General features: G+C 45.1%; 1 protein-coding gene across 2 annotated transcripts in view; it reads left to right on the top strand.

The window, feature by feature from the left end:
* The window catches only part of MORN1 (MORN repeat containing 1), a 255,307-nt gene that overhangs the window by 219,667 nt on the left and 9,054 nt on the right, over nt 1–26,586 (top strand). The window contains exons 15-16 of one of the 2 annotated variants that reach the window (XM_088671655.1): nt 5,080–5,233; nt 11,801–11,909. In XM_088671655.1, coding sequence (XP_088527781.1) covers nt 5,080–5,233; nt 11,801–11,820 — 174 coding nt within the window. In that variant the 3' untranslated portion in view covers nt 11,821–11,909. Of the gene's footprint in view, nt 1–5,079; nt 5,234–11,800; nt 11,910–26,586 lie in introns of those variants that run through there. The other variant, XM_088671657.1, reaches the window with a different exon arrangement.

Below are 26,586 nucleotides of genomic sequence, written 5' to 3'. Positions count from 1 at the left end.
GCATCACCTTAGAAGTAGAGATTTCATTTTCTCTCACTTTCTCATGAAAATTCATCAATAGTTTAGTGGGCATTTCTCCTAATATGTATATTTTTGCTAGCAATTTCCCCTAAAATAATGCATTTCTGGTATTTTCATTTGTAAGTACACTTTCCCTTAATAAGCACATTTTGTACTCTTGTTTTTAACCTTCTTTCTTTTGCTTGAGGAACTGCATTGCAAAAAATCAGAGAAGTGCAACTTTTGAAAGGTAGCAGTGTTTCATTTCTGCAGATTATTCTGAAAGAAGTGCGAAATAGATAGGATTGTACTAAAATGAGAACCGAATCAAATTTCTCCCCTTAACTCCAGGAAGCTTTTTTGGTTTTGTTTTGTTTTTAAAAGCAAAAAGCAAAAAGAAATGTCTGAACTTCTGGACCACACTTATGGAAAACCACAGGTGGGGAATCATAGAATCATAGAGTTGGAAAATACCACAAGGGCCATCCAGTCCAACCCCCTGCCAAGCAGGAAACACCATCAAAGTATTCCTGACAGATGGCTGTCAAGCTTCCGCTTAAAGACCTCCAAAGAAGGAGACTCCACCACACTCCTTGGCAGCAAATTCCACTGTCGAACAGCTCTTACTGTCAGGAGAGTTGTGCTTGTGGACTTCCCATAATGGACATATGATTGGCAACCATGAGAATGTTTGCTTATTTATTATATTTGTTCAGCACTGTTTTCAAGATGTGCCAAAAGGCATAACCCAGAGTAAAACATAGGAATCGTAAAAGTGTTCATCCATCAACTACCATTGTCTGCTAGCCACAAAAGCCTATCAATGGCTACTAGCCATGATTGCTACCCTCTACCTCCAGTTGCTGGAAGCTCTTGTGCCTGGTTCCTGCTTGCGGGTTTCTCCCAGGCATCTGGCTGGACACTATGAGGACATGAGGCTGGGCTAGATGGGCCGCTGGCCAGGCTTTTCTTACATTGACTTCCCTGAAATCGCTGTCTTCACCATTAATGAACCTCTTCTTATAAAGTACCTCCAAGCAATTTCACATTACAACATATATAAAACAATTGCAGGTATAAAAACAATTAAAACAACTGCCAATACAAAAGCAGTTTCCATTCCGGCTGGGGATAGTAAATCTCTTAGAATGATTACCGAAAGAGGAAAGTCCTTCCTAGCCATGTCTACCTCATTGAACATCTGCTAGTGAGCATATCTGGTTCTGTGTACAGGGCCTCACCACTGTAGGCACTTAATAAATGTGCAATATAGTTTATATTACGGTTACTAGTTGCTGGGCATGATTCTTCCTTCTGGACAGACACCTTTTGTCACCTGTGCTTGGTGGACAGCTAAGCTGGAATTGATCAAATGCCTTTCCTGTCACACTCTTCCCCCCCACACACACACACCTCAAACCCTGTTTTATTTCAAGATTCTCCACTCTTTACACAAGGTTAGCTCACCTGTTCCGTGGCAGTCACAGCTTCAGCAAGCAAGCGTGGGTGTGCCTATGAGGAAAATTAATGGGAAGCAGTTAGGTTTAGCGGGGAACTTGAGCAATTAGGAGGTGATCTCCAGGAGCAGAAAATTGCCTTCCTATCAGGTAAACAAGCTCAGTCTTTGTTGTAAGGAAAATAAAAACCATTGAAAGGGTGGAAGACTAGGAGAGCCTCCTGAGGCAATGGCAGCAATACCATAGATGATTTCTCTCTCTCTTAGAATGATAGCACTAAAGGCCCCTTTCCTACCCCTAGCACCCTGGTTATGCTGCAGAACAGGTTTGGTATACAATTTTACATGAAGAACTATTTTAATGTAGGTATGGTAAGTGTGGGGAAGAAGGTGTTTAAAAAATGAGGTGCCAGTATTTATATATTGGTGGAAGTGCTGTGGGTGCCAGCTCAAAATGTCTGCCATGGGCAGCAGAAACAGAGGTTCAAATTACTTAGTACCAGGAAATACTGTCCCCCTAAATCTCTGGATACTGTACCCCTTTTACTAGAAAGAGAAGAAATAGATTATATTAATCCAAGTCATAGTGTCCATTGGTCCTACTTTCCACAGGACTGTGCTCTTTTTGATGGGCCAATATTCCGCTTTTTGGTGGACAAACAATTCACTGTTTGAAGCTGTCGTCTATACATAAGAGCACAACAGTATTCTCCCTAATTGACATCACCAGGAACTTGTATTCACAGGTTGATTGGCTCCTATACTGGAGAGAGAACAATACCATTGTGGATAGCAATCTGTGATAGCCTTACCTGCCCCACCCCATGATTTTTTTCTAATCCTCTTTTAATGCCACCCAAGTTGGTGGCGATCGCTAACTCTTCGCAGTGTGAACGCCCTAGTTTAACTATGTGCTGTGTAAAAAATGACTTTATGTTTGAAAACAAAAACAAAGAAGGGAGAGTTACAGGGGTCTTGAAATTGCCCGTCAACAGTTAGCACCTGGGTAGCAGACGCACAGTTGGCCTCGTCACTGTCAGATGTGTTGTAATTCAATTTAAATCATTATTTGTACATTTTCATTTACATATATAATTTTTCATATCTTCTCCATTGGTGATGTGAAAGTAGGCCCTAGGCCCAATGTCTCTGAATTGAGGTTTAAAACTGGTTTCAGTAAACCATAGTTTAGATTAACCACATATTGGTAAACTGTGGTTAGTCAAAAAAATAGAAATGAAAGCTTCCAATCTTATGGCCATGGTGGAGGAGAGGATTGGGTGGAAGCACACAGTCCCATGGCTCATTCATGCAATGTTATTCTATAGATTTAGTTTTATGTCTGAACAAGACCTTATTAAGATACAGTATAACCATAAGAAAGCTGGGGAGAACTTGACATAAAATTCTTAGGATTCACCTTTGAAAGAAGCATTTGAAATTAGGTCCTAGCAACTTTTTATCTTGTTATAACTGCCAGGAGTAGAGGACTTGTCTACTGATCTGATTCAGTCTAGCAGACCATGTTTTGCAAGAACAATTTTAATCAGCTTGAGATTTCTTGCAAATCGTTTTGCCTTTGAGCTCAGTTCTCAGACCACTGCCTTAATTTCTAGTTGTATGTAAAAATAAAAGGGAGCATAGGGGAAGAGGAAGAGGAAGAGGAAGAGGAAGAAGAGGAAGAAGAGGAAGAAGAGGAAGAAGAAGAAGAAGAGGAAGAAGAAGAAGAAGAAAGGGGAGACGAAACCGGGAGGTCAGATTTCAGAGAGAGTAGGGAGGAGTAAATTAAAATTGTGTGTCTCCATGTTCAAAGTTGAGGAGCTGGCATGACTTGTGAAGTGCCACTCTGAGGCACACTTGTTGTGCATGCAAAACTATGCATAGACATGCTGCGAAGCACCACATGTAAGCCGACACAGTTTTGGAAGGATCAGAAAGCTTTTCTTTCGCAGCTGTACATTTCATGGATCCAAGTGTTTCCCTATCTTGTTGTCATCTAACGAACCACAGGTGGTGGCAGACACTGGAAAAAACCCAAAATCGTTGCGCAGATGGTGGGAAAGGAAAGGAGGGAAACTGCAGACATTGTTTCCAGACTCTGAAAGGCAGGGGTGGAGACTCTGGCAGCTGCAGCCCATAACGTCAGAGGCTGTGCTGGGTAGCTCAGGAAATGCTTAATTCTGCCTGAAGCCCAGAAACGTCTTTAGCTGGGGACAGCTTTAAAATGAAGCAGAGGCACGTCAGGAAGCAGGCCTAAGGCTGAGACAGCCAACAGTTAAAATGCCTGCCAGCAAGCAGTTGAGTGCAAATGGGGCACTGCCCCGCTGATCTCAGTCTAGGGACGGTGGGAGAAATTTTATTCATTTTGTATTTAAAGGCAAGCCTACCTATTTTGCACTTTCCAGAACTAATATGAAATTTATTTACAAAATAAATAACCCTTTGAAGTCAGTATCTCTCCAAATTTTGCAATGCAGTTCTTAGAAACACACGCAAAAGTGAATGCACTGGGGCAGAGTGTGAATATAAATGCATTCATTAGTGAAGGTGACATACAGAAATGCTTTATGTTTTGCAAAAATGTGTCTATCGGGCAAAATAGCATACCAAATAAAAAAGTGTACATTGGGATAACTTTGCCCCAAAATGCCAATGAATTTTTGTGAAGACTTTTAAGGGGAGGAGCTGGTTTCAAAACATAGAGAACTGGACTTAAGAGCAGGGGAAATTAGAAGCGGAGATAAACAAAAATCAACAGATTTGCCTATCCCATCTTACAGCCAATCTTATGAGGTAGCCCTGGCTGCCAGCCTCCACATCCATAGTCTCAGTGTTGCCCTTGTAGAACTCAGCGAGGAGGTGGGAGAGGAAACTAGAATTAGTTGGCTTTGTCTGTCGTTGGTTCTGGTGCCACCTACTGTTGATCTTCCTGCCTTCTGCCCTACAAGTTCTGGTGGGCACTGGGCACTAATGCTAGCAAGTGTTCCTTCCTTCCAACTTCTCCTCCCCTTGATTTTGCCTATATACTTATAAATTAGCACCTGCACATTTTATGCAAACCTCCATCCTCATCTGTCCGGGGGGGGGGGCGTTCTTCCTTGATTTTCTTCTTTTTCAATGCTTAATCTGGAGTGGAGTCCCGAAGATGTTTGGATGGCATCTTGTACACCTCCGCCCAGCAACTTGTGCAACCAAGCTGGTCCCAAATGTATTGCTCTGCTTTTCTTTTTTGGACCACATCAGTGATGCCAAGAGCCGAGTCTTGTCATCTGGGCAGCACAGGACCTCCACATACACTGCCCAGGCTTGCGTCCCAGAGAGGTCACTTCAGTGCTGCTAATGCAGTAAAAACAATGCAGGAGGCATTGCAGGAGGTTCTGAGTTACCAGTCTCTGCAGCCATAGCCGTTTGACTTCATCCGTAGAAGCACACTCCATTGTCTCTCAAGACGCACGAATGCCGACAACAACGTTTCTAATTTTTGTTGGTTTTTTAAATATTTGTGTAAATCGCCTTGAACTTTTCTTCTAATGCAAAGGTAGTTAAGAATATCTGAGATGTAAATCTGTGATGTAAATAAGTGCCACCACTGCAATCTGTATGGGTTTCTGTTTGCAACCTAGGAGACCTCTGAATTCCACCCTCTTCCAGACTGCAATCCCAGATGCGCTACAAGACCCCCAGCGGGCATCTCTGCTTCTGAAATATGGCACTCGGGAGATTCCGCAGCCCACAGTTCCTTCTCCTCAGCTTCACTCCAGTCATGCTATAACTTGAGTAAGTAGCTCTGCAGATGCTTACCAGATGCTAACGTCTCACTACACTTCAGCAGGTTCCCCGATAACAATACTAGGGTGTTACTATGGTGATAACAGATTCACTAGAGGGCTGAATTAATCGAGCAGCTTTGCCTATTAGGATCTGTATAGTTACCATAGTGTTCGTTCAAACAAACGTTCCATCACACTCAGGTTGTCGTGGGTTTTTTTTTATGACCAAACTGATCGTTTTACCACCGGGTTCCCCATCGCTTTGTGGACAGTTATTTTGCTGTCTAAGCAGGTCCTAATCAAATTAACCGATCTCTTCCTTTTCATTCTCCTGGGGTGGGGGGCATAGCAGGGGAGGACTTTTCTCCTTTCCCCAGCCCCCAGTAATGATAGAAAATGTGATGGCTTTGCCATTGCAATGTTAAAATGGAAATGGGAAAAAATAACTCATTCCACAATCCCCACCCCCAGTCTCCATCTGCTTTTTAGCTGAGTTGATTCAGTGGTTGGTTGTGACCCTCAGAAATTGGTAAAGGACATTGGGAGTATAATGGGATTTGGAACTGCATGGGCTGAGGCTGGAACCTAGCCTAGCCAGCTAGGACTGTTTTGTTCCTAGGGATGGGCCATAACTAAGTGACAGAGTGCTTGCTTTCCATGCAGAAGGTCTCAGGCACTAGCAGATGGTGTGGCAGGGCAGAGCCATGGTAAGTGGAGGTTGGTTCATCAGGGCAGAAAGGGGCACTGGAGTCTGCCTTCAGACAGATGCCAGTTCCCTAACCTTCTAACTTATAACCAATCTAGGATGGTGGCAATGCCTGCCAGCTTCCTCCTCTTCAGAGCCAGTGTTACCGAGCAAAGAAGAGGATGAGGACAAAACTAACATTTACTAACAAGAGGATACCCATATATACAACTTTCATCAACTGAACATAATCTTCTCTAGCTGAGCAAGCCAACGGACTGTCTTGCTCTTAAGATTCTATTTATCTTAAAGTTACATCAACATATATCATTGTGGTGGGATGTGCAAAGCAGAACAGGAGAGAGAGCCAGGTATGGAAATGGGGGTGTTCTATGTTCAAGAGAGCATTAAGCAAAGTGAGGAGCAGTGGGGAGGGGGAAAGGAAGTGAAAATGAGGGTGCAAAAAAAAAGAATAAGGGGCATCGGAATGGGGGTGAAGATGAAAGCAGGGGCATGAACAAATCTGAAGAATAGGAGGTTTCCAGGGGGGATCCACATAAGGAGAGGGGGGAGGAGGCAGGGACATGGTGGGTGGATGTGGACATGGTTGCAAGTTGGGGCTGCATAATAGAATACAGAAGTGGAATTGGAATGGGGTTTGGGAATACAGTGGTGCCTCGACTTACGAATTTAATCCATTCCAAAGGCACCTTCGTAGGTAAAAAAATTCGTAAGTCGAAAAGCGCCATTGGAAACGCGATTTCCCATAGGAATTCATTGGAAACGGGAAAATTCGTAAGTCGAAGTAACCCCATCTAAAAATTCGTAAGTCGAAAAAAACCCTATCTAAAACCACCACGGTTTCTGTTCGGATGTCGAGAAATTTGTAAGCGTACGGCAATTTGCCCCACTCGTAAGTCGAAAAATTCGTTGTCAAGTCGTTCGTAAGTCAAGGTACCACTGTAATAATATATTATTATTATTATTATTATTATTATTATTATTATTATTATTATTATTAATACCCCACCGATCTGGTTGGGTTTGCCCAGCCACTCTGTGCAGCTTCCAACAAAATGTTAAAATACAATAGTTATTAAAAGCTTCCCTAAACAGGGCTGCCTTCAGATGTCTTCTAAAAGTCTGGTAGTTGTTTTTTTCCTTTGACATCTGGTGGGAGGGCACCACTACCGAGAAGGCCCTCTGCCTGGCTCCCTGTAACTTGGCTTCTTGCAGTGAGGGAACCGCCAGAAGGCCCTTGGCGCTGGACCTCAGTGTCCGGGTAGAATGATGGGGGTGGAGACGCTCCTTCAGTTATACTGGACTGAGGTCGTTTAGGGCTTTATTTTTTAAAAAAATATATATTTATTAATTTTATAAAAGGAACAAAAACAATCAATTCACATTAATAATCCACCCATACAAAATAGTTCACCCACACATAAAAAAGCACAAAAACAAACAACAACAGCAAAAATACAAAAAGAACAAAAGAAGGAAAAAAGAAAGAAAGAAAATATTAAAAATTAACCTTTAAGCAGTTTTCACATTATTTTAAACCTCTTATTACAATTCTCCCTATACCTTTCAATTCAACATCAATCTATAAACCCACAATTTATATTATTAACATTCAAACAATTAATTCATATCTCTCTAAAAAAAATTCCAATATTTAATCTTGCTATTATTTCTCCCCTTAGCTTATAATTTTTACCAACAATGATTCACAATTTATAATATTACAACTTCTCATAATACCTTTAAACAAACTAAAAACAATTTCATCCCCCCCCCTCCTGGATCTAGATTTCCCAGGTGGCTCAGCGAATTCTGTAATTCATTCCAGTATCGGACCTTTCCAATCAATCCAGCCTAACATCAAGCATTTAAATATTTTAACCCACTCCCACCCTTTCCCGAAATCTGACTTTTTAAAGACAGCTTTGCTGTTTCTTCCCTTTTCCACCTGTTCCCCAACATCCTCCACCTACCTTACCACTTTCCCAGAGTGTACATTGCCCTCCCTCTCTCACTAGGAGAGCAACAATATCCTCTGGTTCTCCATCGAGGAGCCCTTGGTCCACTTCTAAATCCTGTTCCACATCTCCCACTTGTGGAGCATTCCAATCTTCTTCTTCCGCTTCTTTGCAACACTTAGGTTCTTTATTATTTGTGGCATTGTCTGGAGTTGGTAGTTGCCCATCTTGTTCCTCTGCATAATCCAATACTGTCTCTTCTCCAAATTCAATATCCAAGCAGTTCCTTTCAGAGGTCGTTTAGGGCTTTAAAGGTCAGCGCCAACACTTTGAATCGGTCAACAACTTTGGTTGGCCCTCACGGCCTTTCTCTTCATCAAGTCTGGCCCTCTTTGAAAAAAGTTTGACACCATGGGGTTAATGTGGGGTGACAGTGACTGGTGAGTGGAGGGAGCAGGGGTACAGCCCCTATTACTGCCTATTTATTCATTCATATGAGATGTCCCCCCCCCAAAGCAACATGTGCAAGAATATCTCATTTCCTCGCCACTGCTTTCAGGAATGCTCACTGGTGTGGTTGTCCATGAGGTTGCTGCATCAGCAAGCAACTGCTTGTGATCAGCAGTGAAACTTTTTTATAAGCCCATCCCCTTCACCAGAGAGCAGCAGATGATGGCTGCAGCATCATATGTCCATATGGGCCCTATGGGCCCTGTATCAGCATTGGGGCTGGCATGGGCGTGCTAGGGCCCCCTGGGGCTGATGCCAGTCAGCACATCATCTTCCGATTTCTTCTTTTTTTTATAAAGGGGTTGACTTTTACTCAGAGTAGGCTTGCTGAAATTAATGGGCCTAACTTAGTCGTGTCCATTAATTTCAATGGCTTTACTCTGAGTAGGATTAACACTGGAAACAACCCATTAAAATTAATGGTTCGCTTAAGCCCATCAATTTCACTGGGTTTACTCTGAGCACAACTTCTTTGGAGCTAACCCTTGTTATTCTTTTCTACAACACAACAGTAGGTGTTCCCAGGTAAATGGATTTACCATCAGAAGCAGAAAAAGGTCCCCTTTGTATTCCTGCAGTGATGGTTGTGGTTTTATTTAAGTGAGCAAAATGCAGAACTGCACATGGTCAAAAGTATTCTTCTTTTTTTAATCAGGGCAAACTATTTCTTGCTCTAATGCTTCAGGAATGTAGAAGCAGTTGTAAAGCTAGGAATTGGCGTGCATGAGTATGATGAGAAAAATATTAATTGCATGCTTCGCAACCGCAGTAATACACACAGTGTCTAAAGGGGGCTGCTGTAAGATCATGAAGCCCAGGGTCCAAAATTAACTGCTTAGGAAGGGGGCTCTGTTATTGCTGCACCAATCCAGTGCTGCATGCTGTGAAGATGGCCTAACTTTTTTTTTAGTCAGGCACAGAAGTGTGAAATACTGAGGATCAGGGTGCCAATTTAACTGAATTACATGCCTTGCATGTAGACAAGACCTCTTGAATCTTGCAGTGTGGAAGCCTATTGAGTGATGGTGATGAGCTGTCGGTAGAACCTTAGGCTTCAGGTTTTATGATTCCACACACCCTCTGCTCTCTCCCTCCTCCCACCTCCCCAAACCCTCCCACCCCCTTCTGCAATAACCATAATCGTCCCCTAGCCGGATGTGTGTGATTCATTTCACCATACCCAGTCAGTGCTCGCTGGCAGACGCTTCATTGGTATTCAGAGCAGCGGCCCGTCTGTCGCCGCTCCATGTGCTCCAGGTCTGGGATCCTCAGGGAGCCATGCAGCTGTCAAATTGACTTCCATCATTCCCTCCCTGAGCCGAGAGACAAATTATCCAGCCAGCTGTCAGACGAGACTCTGTGATCGAACCTGCAATTTCTAAGTGATAAAAAAAAAACCAAAAAAACCCCCCAAACACTCCACATCCCCAAAACTAAGTCAGCAAGCACATTGCGGGAGGGTGGTGGCCCAAGGAGGAGGGAGGGAGGGAGGGTTCGGCAGGTGGCAGGAAGGAGGAGGGTGTTCTTACCCCAGTTTCTTATTCTTCAGAGGTTATTAGCTGGGTCTGTGTGATGTCTTTGCAAAATAGGCGAACATAATGGTTTGGCAGGAGCCCCAGTTGACTCACAATTGAACGCTGGCAAGGAACTGCGGCTTCCTCAAGAGACACAGTGGCATTTCAACACTGCCCAACTGAGGCAGGAGTTTTAACAGTGCTCAACTGTGCTCGCAGGAAGGGAACCTTTTGGCCCTTCTAGATGGGTGGAGTTTTTGCGAGTCGTGGAGGCAATAATAGCGCATTTGTGGCAGATTGATACTGGGCTGCCCACCCACTATTCTGCTTTTTAAACTGTCCTGTGATGCTTTGCTCATGTTATTGCACTATTGCAGTGCGAAGGGCACTACGGAAGCAGGACAGCAACAAGCATACGGAAAGCTCAGGTACGGGATTTCAGGAGGAGATTACAGGATGTTCATGGACTGGAGACTAATAGCAGCGTGGCTAACCCCCAAACTTTTGGCAATTGCTAACAGCATTGAAAATGGGATTGTGTATAACTGCCCCAATACCATAATGAGCACACATCATGAATGAAAAATAAGAAGGGTGTCTGGTGGAAGGGCCCTCATACCTTTATACCACTGATCCAAGTGTGTCCTCTACATGATATGCATACTGGCGACACCTCGGCCCCACATGTACACTGTGCTTGAAAGAGCTCAATTATGAGCCCTGCAGAGGCATCGTGGCACGTGTCAGTGTGTCCATTTTAAAATGCTAGCTGAAGCGAGGAGGCTGAGGAAGTGGGGAGGTTGGAGATTAGTCACAGGCTATTACACTCCAAGAGGCGATAAGGGCAGAGGGGGAATTACTGGACAGTCGTTCTCCACTTGGCGCGGCCTCCTAATATACGTATCATTCCTCAGATCGTGTCCGCCTCTCTCTCTCTCCCCTCCTGCCTGCTTCTGTCCAGCCTTGTGTTTTGAGGCATTTGCTGTTATCTTAGCCACACAAAGGGAAGCAGACAGGGATGGGATGTGTCCCAAACGCAGCAACAGCATTTCAACAGCCTTTTAAAAGCGAGGGAGCCATTTCTGTGTGGCACCTTCTGCGTACAAAGTTCCCATCCTACCTTGCAACGGCCCTTAATACTAAGGATGGCTGATGAAGTGCTGCTCAAGGCCATGAAAATGAGGACATATTTGAACCCACACCTTCCGGTTCAGATCCAACTGGATCACATCCACACCGTCCATATAAAACACATGGCTTCCCCATGAGAACTCTGGGAACTGTAGTTTACTGCTCACAGAGCTACAATTCCCAGCACCCCTAAAATTATAGTTCCCAGGATTCTTTTGAGGAAAGCCATGCGCTCCGAATTTGTGGTGGGGATTAGTTCTATGTCTCATAGAAATCTCTATGAAGTGAATTTGGTGGCAAGAGGGAGGGTGGGGGAGAGATCATTCTAAAGTCAAGTCAAGTCAGTGTTGGTGTCAGGAAGCCTGAGTTCAAATCCCTACTCAGTTGTTGAAGTCCATTGAGTAACCTTGGGCCAGTCAGTATGACCTGACCTACAGGGTTGTTGTGAGAGCAAAAGTGTGGGAAGAAAGAAGCCAAGTATGCCGTCTTGATCTCCATGGAGGAAAGGCAGGATTTAGACATCTTAAATAAATAAATTACAGGTGGTTTTTTCTGCCTATGCAAAACTTCTGAATGGCAGGAAGTAATTTCTGTACTTGGGAGGCGGGGTTGGAGTGTGGCAGAGAAGCTCTTTGCAGAGAAATGGGCAAAGGAGATGTTGCAGACAACCATGTAGGCCGTTTCCCTAGAGACTGAACAAAAGGATGTGAAAGGCTGGATTATGTTTGAACCCCTGGTGTTCCCTTCTCACTCAGGTTTCCAAGGTCATCGGTAATGTTTCCCGGGTGCAGACTCCCACGTCTCCCATGAGAAGGAGAAGGAATCATCAGCTGGAGCACCGGCGTCTGGGAACATTTTGATTTGGTAAGGTTGTAATTTTTAACCTTGCTGTTTTCACCACAATAGGACATGGGCAGCACCTATTTAGGAAAGCGTGCCATTGCACATGTTCAGAGTGCCATTGCCTCATCACTATAATATATATACAGTTGTACCTCATTTTATTGCGCATCGTTTTATTGCAGTTCACAGGTATTGCTCTGTAGGAGGATGCGGGTGCAGCTGCAGGCAGCCCAGCTGTTTCCAGGAAAAGGAAACCCGTCATGCCTCTGCTAGCCACGGGAGGGGAGCTGGCTAGAGCTGGACCTGGGTTTTTCCCCTCCTGCCCCTGCAGGCAAGGGGGCCTGGCTTAATAGACTACAGTATAGTGTAAACATTACTTTTATATGCACTAGGAAACCAAAAGATTTGTGTGACTCAGTTTATTGCAATATTCGTTATGGTCTGGAACCGAACCCACAGTATCCACAAGGTATGCCTGTGTGTGTGTGTGTGTGTGTGTGTTATTATTCCCTACACACCTATGGACAAGGGAAGAGTTTCCATGTAAAAGGTCCGAAGTGCAATTTTCAGACAAAATTAACTCCATACCTCTAATTTAGAAATTAAGCCGTACCACATGATGTCAGTTCTTGGATTCATGTATTGTTTACACCTGCGTGCTTAGAACCAAAGTATGATTACAATGTAGTTTAATGCTACCACATGGAGCTGTTCTTAGTGCCTGAATCCTTCCCTATTGGCTATAATGGCTTGACAAGATAGGCCTCATAACAACAGATGGAGCCTGAGTCTTCCTACTTCAGGCTGACTTTCAGGCAGTCCGATCAGTCACATGGTTTTCCTGCTAAGAGATACATAGGCAGTACCTCCTTACCACTGCTATTCTTTTGGATTAGGATTGGCTGAGTGGTGCATAGAGGAGATTAACAGAAATGCCTCTATAAATTCAAGGTAGTATAAAATGTGTGTGTTGCAGGAAAGAGTGTGTGGCTCAGGTGCTTCTAGGATGCTGTTGTCGTTTTTTAATTGCTTGACAATTCCAGTGTAAGGGTTGTGCCCCAGTAGCTCCAATGAACCAGCCTCCCTTGAGCTGGAGCCTTCATATGCGCAAACCCACCCAACCAACTATGCTTGGAGGCTTAAAAAGGGTTACCCGCTACTGAATGTGAGTGGGGTACTGTCCTTGGCTGTGCACACAGACCTAATCCGTTCACTCTGCTTGAAGTGCCTCCCAACAGGCGTGAAAAGGTTGCTTAGATTTTCCTGTGATTCACACACACAGCCCTTGCACTTGGCAACCGGATGGAAATCGAGATATCACACCCTACATCCTTCCGTTTTCAAGATTGGGCATGAACTAGGTCATTGCTGCAGCTTTGAATTCTGCAGCCTATGAGCACAAGCGACTTCCCAGAAATGACCCACGACTGGGAGCAGTAGGCTGGAGTAGCAACAATTTCCTCTCAGTATGAACCTGCCAGACCTAGCCTCCTCCCCCACCGCCACCAAGCTTTCCCTAGCTCTTTTTATGAAAACTAGGTCAGGGCTTTGAACTGCAAAAGTCTCAGGGCTCCCGGTTTGTTTTATCACTGTCACCACCCAGCATAGCGGAACAACCTACCCGCCAGCCGCTTCCTCGTGGCTAGACAGAGTACACATGCCTTCGCTGCACACCTTAGAGATATAAATTAGAAACAGCCTTGCACAGAAAACAGCTCTCCTGTTTGGGGATTGTGTGAAGCAAGGGAGATTCTAATGGCCCACTGACGTTGCAGCAAAGCTCTTCTACCCATGGAGAGTTTATTGAAAGCAATGAAGGGATAACAGGCTATGTGAGATATAGCTATACCTATACAGGGGCGCCCAATCCTGGGGGCCGGGTCCTTTTGGGCCCCCTGAATATTTTGGGGGTGGGGGCTAGGCCTCCCAAAACGTCCAAAAAGTGTGGAGGCGAAACACAGAGCTGAGTGTGGTGAGAGACTCAAGTGGACGGCTCCTTCTTTTCCTCCTCCTGCCACAGAGGGGAAGGAGGGTTGAAGAAGCCTCCCACCACTGAAGCCACAATGGATTCAACCCCGTCCCCAGCTCCTCCTGGGCATCTTATCTATCTATCATCTATCTATCTATCTATCTATCTATCTATCTATCTATCCAATCAGATCCATGTTAGCAGAGAATGTGATCCTTTAAAAAGTGGCTGCATACTCATCATACATTTAAAGCACGTGACTTCCGCAAAGAATCCTGGGAACTGTAGTTTACCCTTCAAAGAGCTACAATTCCCAGCACCCTTAACAAGCTACAGTTCCTAGGTTTCTTGTGTGTGTGTGTGTGTGTGTGTGTGTGTGTGTGTGGTGTGTGTGTGTGCTTTTTAAATATATGATGTGTGTGCAGCCAGAGTTTCCCTGGTCACACTTAGACTCCATTGGACTTTACATTTTAAACTATGCTTGGTCCCAGCTCCTGCCAACCTAGCAGTTCGAAAGCACGTCAAAATGCAAGTAGATAAATAGGAACCGCTACAGCGGGAAGGTAAACGGCGTTTCCATGTGCTGCTCTAGTTTGCCAGAAGCGGCTTTGTCATGCTGGCCACATGACCTGGAAGCTATACGCCGGCTCCCTCGGCCAATAATGCGAGATGAGCGCGCAACCCCAGAGTCGGTCACGACTGGACCTAATGGTCAGGGGTCCCTTTACCTTTACCTTTATACAACGTTAAACAGCCATGATTTCTACCAAATAATCCTGGGAATATAGTTTGTTAAGCATGCTGAGAGTTGGTTATTGCATTTATATCCCACCTTTTTCTCTAAGGAGCTCAAGGTGGCGTTCATGGTTCTTCCTCTCCTCATTTAACCTCCATAACAACCCTGTGAGGTAGGTTAGGCTGAGATGCAGTGACTGGCCGAAGGTCACTCAGTGAGCTTTATGTCCGAATAGGGATTTGAACCCCGGTCCTCAAGGTCCCAGCATAGCTGCCAAGTTTTCCCTTTTCTCGCGAGAAAGCCTATTCAGCATAAGGGAATTTCCCTTAAAAAAAGGGAGAACTTGGCAGCTATGGGTCCCAGTCCACTACACCACACTGGCTCTTGGCAATGGTGGTTGTGATTATTATGGTTGTGGGGATTTGGTGGAAATTTTATGCTAGGTAGGGCTCCAAGCAGTGCAGGGGTAGAACTGCTAGCACATTTGCAAACCTAAGCAGGGTCCGGTACGGTTTCAAATTGGATGGGGAACTGTGTGTTGAGATCCCTGCATTGCAGATGGTTGGATGACCCTCGGCGCCCCTTCCAACTCTACAACTCTCCAATTCTATGATTCTAAAGGCTGAACTTTTGGTGTGGTGCTTTGCCTTTCCATTCTTTACGCTGCTGGACTATAGATTTATATGTGTTTTATGCTTTTAACACTTGTTGTTTTTAACCATTTTTAGTAAGCTTGGCATGGTTCCTGTTGGACCAAAAGAGGGAGATATTAAAGGTTGCAAACAATATAAAGGTATATGCAGCAGGGCTAGAGAATATTTTCATGGAGTTTAAGGCTATCAATGGCTACTAGCCATGTTGACTATGTCCTACCTCCACTGTCAGAGCTTTTGAATGACCAGTTGATGGAAACCAAAGGAGGGGAGAGTGCTCTTGTGCTTAGGTCCTGCTTGTGGGCTTCCCATTGGGGCATCTGATTGACCACTGCGAGAACAGGATGTTGGACTAGATGGGCCATTGGCCTGATCCAGCAGGCTGTTCTTATACCTATTTGCTTGGGAGGAGTTGTTGTTGGCATTTGTCTGTCTTTGGGGGACCATGGAGGAGTGTGACTTTCAGGGGTGAAATCAAACCACTGAAGAGTTACAGCGCCTGCTGTAGCTGTAGAGACTGATATGGGAGAGACATGTTTTGGTCCAGTTGGGGCAAATGAAGATGTCCAATTTTGCTGCTACGTACTGGTGAACCATGGTGTTTCTTCTCTCTGTGCTCCTCCCAGCAGTCATTCCTCCTCTGGTCACTGTTATAGATACACAACCTGACAGTCTCCAGGCACTGTGGTCATCTGCAAGAGATTGATGTTGCCAGCCTTCATGTCTCGTTTGCAGACATCTTTGTAATGCAGAGTTGGACTGCCAATGGGCCTAGTGCTTGAAGCCAGCTCCCCATAGAGTACGTATTTGGGGATCCTGCCATATTCCATTCTGTGGACATGACCAAACCAGCATAGACGTCGCTGAGACAGGAGTACAATACGAACATGCTGGGAATGTGGACTTGGAACAGCACATTTTGTTTGAGACTCTGCCCCGCGATGTACAAGGGGCGTCTCTGCTCTCAGCATTCCCCCTGCAGCTGACACAGTGCAAAAATTATGTCGACTGTTGACCTCTCGGCTCTAAAGCCACATTGTGTCAGCAGGTGAATGTAATCTGTTGAGAACTACACGGCCGAAGGCTTTCCACACAATACTCGAGCAGGGAAATTCCACGGTAGCTGTTACAATCATGATGGTCACCTTTGTTCTCATAGAGGGTCACAATGTGGGGGTCTTACATGTCTTGGTCTTGTGGTGTTGATCCTTTTTCCAACACTGCAAGAGAAGGCCATGGAGGTGCATCTTGAGAGAGGAATTGAAGCCATCTTTCAGCACTTCTGTTGGAATTCTGTACTGGGGCTTTACCACATGCCTGAGAGTAGATGGCGTTTTTCAGCTCGCCAAGAGAGGGAGGCACGTTCAGCTCTTCCAAGACAGGCAGTCTGGATGCTGTCAATCGCTGTGTCAGAGACCATGTTCTCCCACGAGTACAGTGGTTTGCCCATCATCTGCATGCTGCAGTCTGTGATGATTTCTCCCGACAAGGTTTTCAACAGTGTTGTTTTCCTGACTGTTGGTCCAAAGGCCTCCTTCATGCCTTTGTATATTTTCTGAATGTTGCCACTGTCAGCAGCGAGTTGAACGCTCCAGCACAGATTTAGCCAGGAGTCATTGGCACATCATCTGCTGGGCATCACCCCTTGTCTTTGTCAGTGCAGCAAGCGTCTTTTCACAGGGTACGTGCTTGTAGTTCGCAAGAGCCTCGCACTTTGCAGCGATAACAAGCTCCACGTCCTTTATGCCAGCGTCAAACTAGTTGGGGATCTGTTGCTCTCTTTTGCCATAGGAGGACATAGCTGTGATGTGGTTTCACCTTGATTCAACACAGGGCAGTTCAGTAGAGCTCGTTTGAGGGAATCAGAGAACTGTTCACAAAGTTCAGGTATGACTGTTGTGGCAGTGTTAATTTCAAGCCACATATTCTGTTTTGTGCTACGAGCCCTCTTTGGATGGAGATGGATCTGGCTCACCTTCAGGAAATGATCAATGTTGCAGTTGGCACCGTGCCGGTGGCCTGCTGACAGTCAAGGCCAGTTGGTACCAGTGGCCTGACCTTGGGAGTAAGCCACTGAACTCAGTGGAATTTTGATCTGAATCATCCTGGCCTGTGATTTATCTGTTATTGTTCTCCAATTGAAAACCCATTCACGCAATTGCGAATTGTTTGAATAGCATCAGTTTTGACCTGAGGCTAAGATATTATAAAACAGCAACAGATAAACTTACACGGTATCTTCTAGGGCCAATTCACAGTCCCAAAACACTTTGTCAGACTTAAATGTTCTTAAAACAATGCCTGCGATGCAGCAAATTGTAGAGTCCGCTCTGCAGAGCTGCTATGGACATGAGTAAATTAAGACTTCCGTAAGCTTGAGTCAATAGCCATTCAATACCTACCTATCAAGTTATAAACTGGTTTATTACTCATTGATTTTCCTCCCCCGCCCCTCTCCCAAGTGTGAATTATACCACTTTTAGGCCAAGAATTAATTAAGGGAGCTCATTTTTTCTTAGAACGCTGTTACTGAAACAAATGTATTAGAAGAGGCAGAGAGGATGTGTGATAAACACATTGCAAAGGTCTACATTTTATGAGCTGCTTTGCCTAAAATAGATGTAGATTTTTAGAAATAACTATTTCTAGATAGATTGGTAGATAGCACTCACTTTTTAAGAGGGGCAAAAGCTATTACTTAGCTTGAATCACGGCATGATTAGATTTTACCAAGGGTCATGACCTTTGGTGGGATCATGAACAGAATTCAGTGGGTCACAGCCCATTTTGCTAAATGAGAGAGGGGAGTTAAAAATTAACTGAAAAGCATTTTGAAGGGGATGTATTGCATCCAGATTTGGGGGGGGGGCTGTAAGATGGAAACAGCCATTTCCACACAGATAGGTTCCCCCCCCCTCTATAGATACCACAGGTGTGCCATGGATCACACAAATATTTTTCTAGAAAAAGAAGTGCGGGAACTCACCATGAGAGCCCATACCTGCCAATTTGCTGTCAGAGAAATAAGGGACCAGGCCGGAAATAGCAGACTGAAAGTAGCGCTGCCGCCATTTTGGAACTGGGCGGAGCATGCTCAGAAGTGACTTTTGATGCTGCTTTGCCCAGTTCCAAAACGGCCGCCACGCCAGAAGTCGCACTGCAGCCATTTTGGAACTGGGCAGAGCAGCATCAAAAGTCGCTTCTGAGCATGCTCCGCCCAGTTCCAAAATGGCCGCTGCGCCAGAATAAACCGGGGGGGAAACAAAAAAAACCGTTTTTTCAGCTAGGAACAGCTGGAAAAACGGGAATTTCCCGGGGGAAACGGGAGACTTGGCAGCTATGTGAGAGCCTCCCTTGTTCTCTTATAATGGCCATGGCACCCACCTGAGAGGTGCTGAAACTGAGTACCAGTGGGGGGAAAGCCCTGGTTCTCACCCTCCCAGTTTTAATCCCCACAACAACCCTGTGAAGTAGTTTAGGCTGAGAGGCATTGACTGACTCAGGGTCACTCAGTCAGCTTAATGGCCATCGGGATTTGAACCCTGGTGTTCCAGGTCCTAGTCCAGACATAGGCAAATTCGGCCCTCCAGATGTTTTGGGGCTACAACTCCCATCATCCCTAGGTTCCATCAGCCTCAACCAGTGTGATTAGTGGTCAGGGATACTGGGAACTGCAGTCCAGCAATATCTGGGTTAACACACCCCTGTTCTTCTGCTCTCTTGGTATCTCTCTTAAACCACCACCCCCTTTTAATGGTGTGTTTAGCATTTAGAAGGATCAAAATGCCTCTCTTTACATAACGCTGCAGCTGCATTACGTAAAACAATTTGATGTCATCGCTTCCATAGCCAAACAGAATAATCATCTTCCTAAGAAAATGCCAGAGAACATTGGTCTCTCGCCCTCTCCTTTCTGTTTCCTTGATCCTCCATGGCTTGGCTAGCCTCGAATATTATTACTTCTCTTCCCACACTCTCTTAACTTGCTACCATACAGCTCTTTGCACAGACCCCTTTTGGAGCTGCACCTTGTGCCTGGAATCTATTCATTCTTTCCTGGCAACCACTGCTTGGCAGAGAGTGCCATTCATTACAACTTGGGTTTGTCTGCGGTTGAGCTTTTTTTCAAACTTGTTTGAAAAAGCAAACTTGTTTGGTGGCCTTTGGTCCTTCTGAGTGACGGGGAAGGAATTGAGGTGGCGGGATCAAAATGACCCTAAGCTAGGTCTGAATGTGCACATGGGGGAAAACTGTAACCCAGTGGTAGGGCATCTGTCTTGCATGCACAAGGTCTTAGGTTATCACAGGGCAGGGAATGTCCCTTGCCTGATACCCCATGTCTGGGACCCTGGAAAGTCACTGCCAATCAGAGTAGTTCAGTTGTATTCAGCCTTTTGAGACCCAGAGCCCACCTTTAACCCAAACATGCATTTGGGGACCCACTTTGTAATTTTCTACCATGGTAATGGTGCTGTCATGACCCACCTTAGGTTAGGCCAGGCACCCCCAAACTTCAGCCCTCCAGATGTTTTGGACTACAATTCCCATCTTCCCCGACCACTGGTCCTGTTAGCCAGGGATCATGGGAGTTGTAGGCCAAAACATCTGGAGGGCTGCAGTTTGGGGGTGCCTGGGTTAGGCTAAGACACAGTAGTGGGTCCTGACCCACCTATTGAAGAACAGTGAAGAATATGCTTACTCCCAGCATCTGCACCTAAGGTGGTCGCTTCACTTTGCCTAATGGTAAGGCCCAGCTATGGAGCATTGATGGAAAGATGCCAAATGTTATCTGACCATCACAGTGTGCAGATAAGCCAGGTGTCATCAGTGTCCTTGGCAGCTGTGTAGAGATGACTGAGGCAAAGCAGAAACTGAAGCATACTGCAGTGCTAAGAGTGGCTGCTGATCCTCAAGTCCTAGCTGTCTGCCTGCTGCTGGCTGATGAGCTGCTGGGCTGGAGGAGAACCTAAAGCAGACCTGACCAGCTTTGCCCTGGCAGCTGACTGCGTTGTGACTTTTAGGAGACAGGATATGACCCACTTGGGGAAGGGACAGTGCAGAGTGGAGTGGAAACAGCGAGAAGCAAAACAGTACCACCAGAGCGAAGAAAGCGAAAGCTCCCTTGATTTGCTCTGTGGCTTGAGGTCTCAGCCCAGCTGTTTGAGGGCCTGACTTGCAGTTGTTAGTGGAAATCATGTCACTACTGCCTGGTAACTTTGTCTTGTTACAAAGCTGCTCATTTCCTTCTTCCAGAACACCAAGAGGAGGCAAATCTTGGGACGTGCTTCCAACCTGGAGCTGTATCTGTGACTGTATTGTTGTTGTTGTGAAACTATTGTATAAAGGGTTTAATGGTTTGTTCTTGCAGATTTGACTGTCGTGGCCATATTAAACACAGAATACACACACACACACACACAGTTTTACTTCTAACAATGTTGAATTGTTTTTTAATGAATGGTTTATCTAAGTTTTCAGAAGTTTATATGTAAGCCACCTTGAGTCTCATCAGGGGAAAAGGCAGGGAATATAACATTATACCATATAATATATTTATATTCCATTCCATTCCATTATTTATTATTATAAAATAATAACAATCCCCAACCATTGGCCATCCTGGCTGCGACTGATATAAGTTGAAAGCCATCAACACCTGGAGGTCCAGGGGCTCCTCATCCCTCTGGCAGCCCTTCCCCACTGATGAATCCCCAGCAACTGGTATTCAGAAACATACTTCCTGTGGATACTGTGTGACTCAAGCTCCAATCGTTGTTCCCCATGCTCAGTTATCATAAAAACTAAAGAACATAAGAAGATCCCTTCTGGATCGAGCCAAAGGCCTGTCTAGTCCAACATCTGTTCTCACAGTGGCCAAGCAGAGGCCTCTGGGAAGCCCACAAAGACAACTTGAGTACAACAGCAGCTCTCCTCACCTGGAACTGGTGTTCATTGGCATACTGCCTCCGACAGTGGAGATAGAACACAGCCATTGTGGCTAGTAGCCATTGGTGGCCTTCTCACCCATTAATATGTCCAATCCCCTTTTAAAGCTCTCCAAGTTGGAGGCTTTCTTGTTGGAGCATGTTCCATTATTCAACTATGTGAAAGAAGTATTTTGTTTTCTCTGTCCTCAATTTTTCAACATTCATCTTCACTTTTCTCCATCCACTTTCCCCACACCGTGCATAATTTTATACGCCATTGCTCCTTATTCGCCTTTATTCTGAATTCAAAGCAACAAAATACAACCATATGAATCAACCATATTGTTTAAGCCTGAATCCAGCCTGCACTCATGGGAATATGTGATGTGATCTCTTAGATTAACCAAATGAAACTTTAACACATGGAGTGATAAAAGTCTATAATTTTATCAGGGCGAGTTACTTGTTGATTAAGTGATGCTGGTGGCGCTGTGGTTAAACCACTGAGCCTAGGGCTTGCCGATCAGAAGGTCGGCGGTTCGAATCCCTGCGACGGGGTGAGCTCCCGTTGCTCAGTCCCAGCTCCTGCCAACCTAGCAGTTCAAAAGCACATCAAAGTGCAAGTAGATAAATAGGTACCACTACAGTGGGAAGGTAAACGGCATTTCTGTGTGCTGCTCTGGTTCGCCAGAAGCGGCTTTGTCATGCTGGCCAAATGGCCTGGAAGTTGTACGCCGGCTCCCTCGGCCGATAATGCGAGATGAGTGCCACAACCCCAGAGTCGGTCATGATTGGACCTAATGGTCAGGGGTCCCTTTACCTTTACCTGTTGTTTTACTGTTGCAGCAGTTGTTTTCTCACAATTTATCTTCTGCACCATGAAAATAAATAAAAACTGTATTTTTTATTTTTAAAAAACCAGCTAGGTGGCAATGGAAGATGGGAGCAAGCTTGCTTTTCATTGCACTGGATGGTTTCAAATTGCAAGGAGAAAGGAGTTCCAACTAAGCATAAGAAAGAAATCTCTGATGGGAAGAACTGTTTGACAGTGGAATGGACTAGGTCAGAACATAGCTGCCAAGTTATCCCTTTTTAAAAGGGATTTTCCCTTATGCTGAATAGGCTTCCTCGTGAGAAAAGGGGAAACTTGGCAGCTATGGGTCAGAAGCTGGTGGACTCTCCTTCCTTGGAGGTTTTTAAGCAGAGGTTAGATGGCCATATGTTAGGTTTTCCTTAGCTGTGGTTCCTGGATCGCAGGGGGTTGGACTAGATGACTCTTTGGAGTCCCTTCCAACTGCACAATTCTATGATAAAATCTGTAGGACAGCATTTAGAAAGAGCTAAAACTATTTGAATAACAGTAAATATCAATAGGAGCACAATACTTTAAAGAGAGAGAGAGAGAGAGAGAGAGAGAGAGAGAGAGAGAGAGAGAGAGAGAGAGAGAGAGAGAGAGAGAGAGAGAGAGAGAGAGAGAGAGACCTGAAATAAGCAAGTCTTTTCTACCTACTGGAAGGCCTCAAAAGTTGGGGACACATCTGCACATCTCCCTGCCCCAGGAGAGAATTTCCTTTATTTGAATTGGCTTTAAAAGGCAGGCAGGCAGGCAGCAACTCTGTGTACAAGACAGAAGTTGAAAGAGACGGGGAAGGAGACAGAGAGGGAACAAGAATGCTGAATTAATGACAGGGCTTACAGCTGGTTCAGTTTCCCCCTTTCTCAACTAGAGTTTCTTCAGGCAAACACGAGGCCTCTCGCTGAGGAATATTTGGCAGAAATCAAGCCATACTCATGCCAGCTCCCCCCCTTTTTTTTCTTTTCAAGGAAACTTCCTTCTCCTGGTCTCTTTTAATTCTCCACCACCACCCGTCCACAGGACTTGCAAGGAGCTATCAATCATGGTGCTCGCAGGATATATCTCCTGGCGAAATTTTGCTGGGGCTTTCATAAATCAACATAGCTGGAATATTTGTGGCTGTCCCTGTGAGATTTATGCAGGTGGAAGATTGGAACCAGTCTGTCTTGTGTGTGTGTGTGTGTGTGTGTGTGTGTGTGTGTGTGTGTGTGTGTTGTTGTTGTTGTTGTTGATGATGATGATTGCTGAGGGAGTGGGGCGAGCATGAGGAGAAGTCTAGCGATAGAGGTTGGTGCAATGCTGGTGTGCAGAAAGGGAAAGAATTTATAATAATATCAAAGGGTATTTAGAGATTTCAGAGAAGAGTAATTAGAGGGGAAAGTGTGTGCTTGTTCGCCTCTTTAATTTGGAGTCAGAGACTCTCATTTAGATGTGTCATTTGCAAATGAGTTTGCTGAGAAAGAAGCCTTGAAAGCATTTATCAAAGCTGTTGCTTATGCTGGTATTCCCCTCCACTAATGAGTCCCTCTTTTCAAATTACCTCTACAGGTACAATGAAATTTATACAGGGTGTATTAAAACTCACATTGGCTGCAACTTCCATAGACTTAATGCACAAAAACCCCAGTGGATGGAGGTGACTTGATGCCCATAAACCCATGATTCAACGGCTGTATCCAACTAAGCTTAACTCACAGTAGACCCATTGAAATTAATGGCCCTAACTTTGCTGTGTCCATTATCCAGTATGGGCTTGTCCACTCTTCCTCTAGTCTCACTTCTCCCTGCACCTCCCCCTTGGGAAACTGCTCTTTAGCTCTCAGTCAGGCAATTTGGGTTTTCTCTGGATTGACATTTGCTCCGATTTAGAGCTAAAGAGGGGCGACAGCCACTCTCCCCACTTGTGATTCCCAGCAGCTGGTATTCAGAGTCATACCGCCTCCAACCATGAAGATAGAATGCAGTCGTCGTGGGTAGCAGCCACTGGCAGCCCTGACCTCCATGAAATGAATTTCCATGACGGGTGCATGCGGAAAAACTGGATATGAATGAGCTGTTTGTAAATAAAATAAAATAAAGCCCCCTAGAAAGGGCAGCGCTGCTGCAGAGCACCTCATATATATGGGAAATGTTTATTCACAGAACCCTAATTAATAGTAGCCCTAAAGCGAGCAAGGGAGGCATTTGCTTTTCCATATAGCAATCCCTGTAATACGATTGCAGCTCGCTTCTCCTTGCACAGTGAACAGCCAAGGCAGACCTGTGAGCCTCTGTGCTGCTAAGCTTTTACAGCCCGAGGCAAAAGCCATGGCTAAGCCACATGGAGGTCACTGCAGCAGCTGCCCCCCTGCCTCCCTATTAATGAGATCAACGCTGCTCCTGAGCTCAACCAGGGGTTGGTAGGTATCTGGGGAGCCTGTAAATTTCTGGCAGCCAATAAAATGCAGTTTGGTATGCTCACAACTTTAGATGATGAAGAAAGGGGAGGAGAAAGGGGAACCTCTTAACTCGCCTGGCAAAGCCATCCAAGCCACAGGTTCATAGCTGCCAAGTTATCCCTTTTTTACAGGGATTTTCCCTTATGCTGAATAGGCTTCCTCGCGAGAAAAGGGAAAACTTGGCAGCTATGCACAGGTTGCGGCTCAGTTCCTCTTTCGTTTGCAGGTTCAGGGAGGAACTGAAATTATAAAAAAAAATGGGGGGGGGAGTTCTCCCAAGGTTCAGGGCAGACCTTCGCAACCCCACATTTATTAAGGAAATGCAACTGCAGGGGCTGCTGGTGGGGCACCTGTAGGAACATAGAAAGCTGCCTCACACCTAGTCAGACTTGCTTGTCCACCTAGCTCAGTATTGTCTACACAGTGACTCTCCAGGGTTTTAGATGGGGATGTCTCCTACCTGGAGATGCTGGGGATTGAACTTGGGACCTTTTGCATGGAAAGCAAGCGCTCTGAGCTATGGTGTCTCCCCATAAGGAAGCGTAAATGTGCTTAACCTTTTTCATGCGACTACTTTCCTGGGTTTTGGCTGCCTCTCGAGATATTGTCACCAAACTTGGCATGAGGCTTCTCAGTGCACGGGCAGTGGCCCTTGTTGCCATTTGAACACTGGGCACCATTTTGAATCTAGGTGGTAGACCCAAGTGTGACTTGGCCTGCTTTTTGGTGTGACAGAGCCAAACTTGCAAATTATGCTACCCATTTAAAAATCACAATATTTCTAAAAAATTCCTAGGCCCTCCCTCCCAATAAGCTCTAATTCATTGCTATGTAAAAGCAAGGCCAGTTTAGGTTGAGGCACCAAGATCTGGTCCTTTTTCACATTAGCATCTGATCTGAATGGAGAAGGGGAACCTTTCAAGCCACCAAAGGAGAACATGAATCACAAGCTATACCCCTAATGATAAGGGATAGTTTGACAGTCCCTACAGAGAGCCAGAAACAGAGGGTGGAAATAAAGAAAGGAGAAAAAGCGGTACTTGATCTACACCAGCAAATATTGAATCCTTTGTTATAATGATTCAGAGTAGGTTGTCACCTGTTATCAGAGCTGCTTCGTGAAAAATATACCCACTGTAGTCCAAAGAGGCTAATGCAAAGTGGCAACGACACTCTTGGTTAGGTCAAGCTTTCACTCACAATTATATTTTCGATTCCTCTTTGCCAGGTCCATAAAGTTGGTTTGGAGGGAGACATTATTTGCTGAAAAGGGGAGTGGACACCCCACCCATACTTCATTTTGCCTTTCAGTTGTTTTCTGTTCAGCAGCTATGACTCTAGAGCTCATAGATATTAAGATTAGTTTAAGAAATGGTATTGGAGGCCCTTGCACTTAGAATCATAGAATCATAGAGTTGGAAGAGACCACAAGGGCCATCCAGTCCAACCCCCTGCCAAGCAGGAAACACCATCAAAGCATTCTTGACATATGGCTGTCAAGCCTCTGCTTAAAGACCTCCAAAGAAGGAGACTCCACCACACTCCTTTGTAGCAAATTCCACTGCCGAACAGCTCTTACTGTCAGGAAGTTCTTCCTAATGTTGAGGTGGAATCTTCTTTCTTGAAGTTTGAATCCATTGCTCCGTGTCCGCTTCTCTGGAGCAGCAGAAAACAATCTTTCTCCCTCCTCCATATGACATCCTTTCATATATTTGAACATGGCTATCATATCACCCCTTAACCTTCTCTTCTCCAGGCTAAACATACCCAGCTCCCTAAGCCGTTCCTCATAAGGCATCGTTTCCAGGCCTTTGACCATTTTGGTTACCCTCTTCTGGACACGTTCCAGCTTGTCAGTATCCTTCTTGAACTGTGGTGCCCAGAACTGGACACAGTACTCCAGGTGAGGTCTGACCAGAGCAGAATACAGTGGTACTATTACTTCCCTAGATCTAGATGCTATACTCCTATTGATGCAGCCCAGAATTGCATTGGCTTTTTTAGCTGCTGCATCACACTGCTGACTCATGTCAAGTCTGTGGTCTACCAAGACTCCTAGGTCCTTTTCACATGCTTTCCACAGAGCAAAATTAAGCTTTTCTTGTATTCAGATATCTTC

Source organism: Zootoca vivipara, chromosome 6, assembly GCF_965207765.1.
Source record: "Zootoca vivipara chromosome 6, rZooViv2.hap1.1, whole genome shotgun sequence".
In the NCBI taxonomy this organism is placed as follows: domain Eukaryota; kingdom Metazoa; phylum Chordata; class Lepidosauria; order Squamata; family Lacertidae; genus Zootoca; species Zootoca vivipara.
This window is presented reverse-complemented; position numbering and strand designations above follow the sequence as displayed.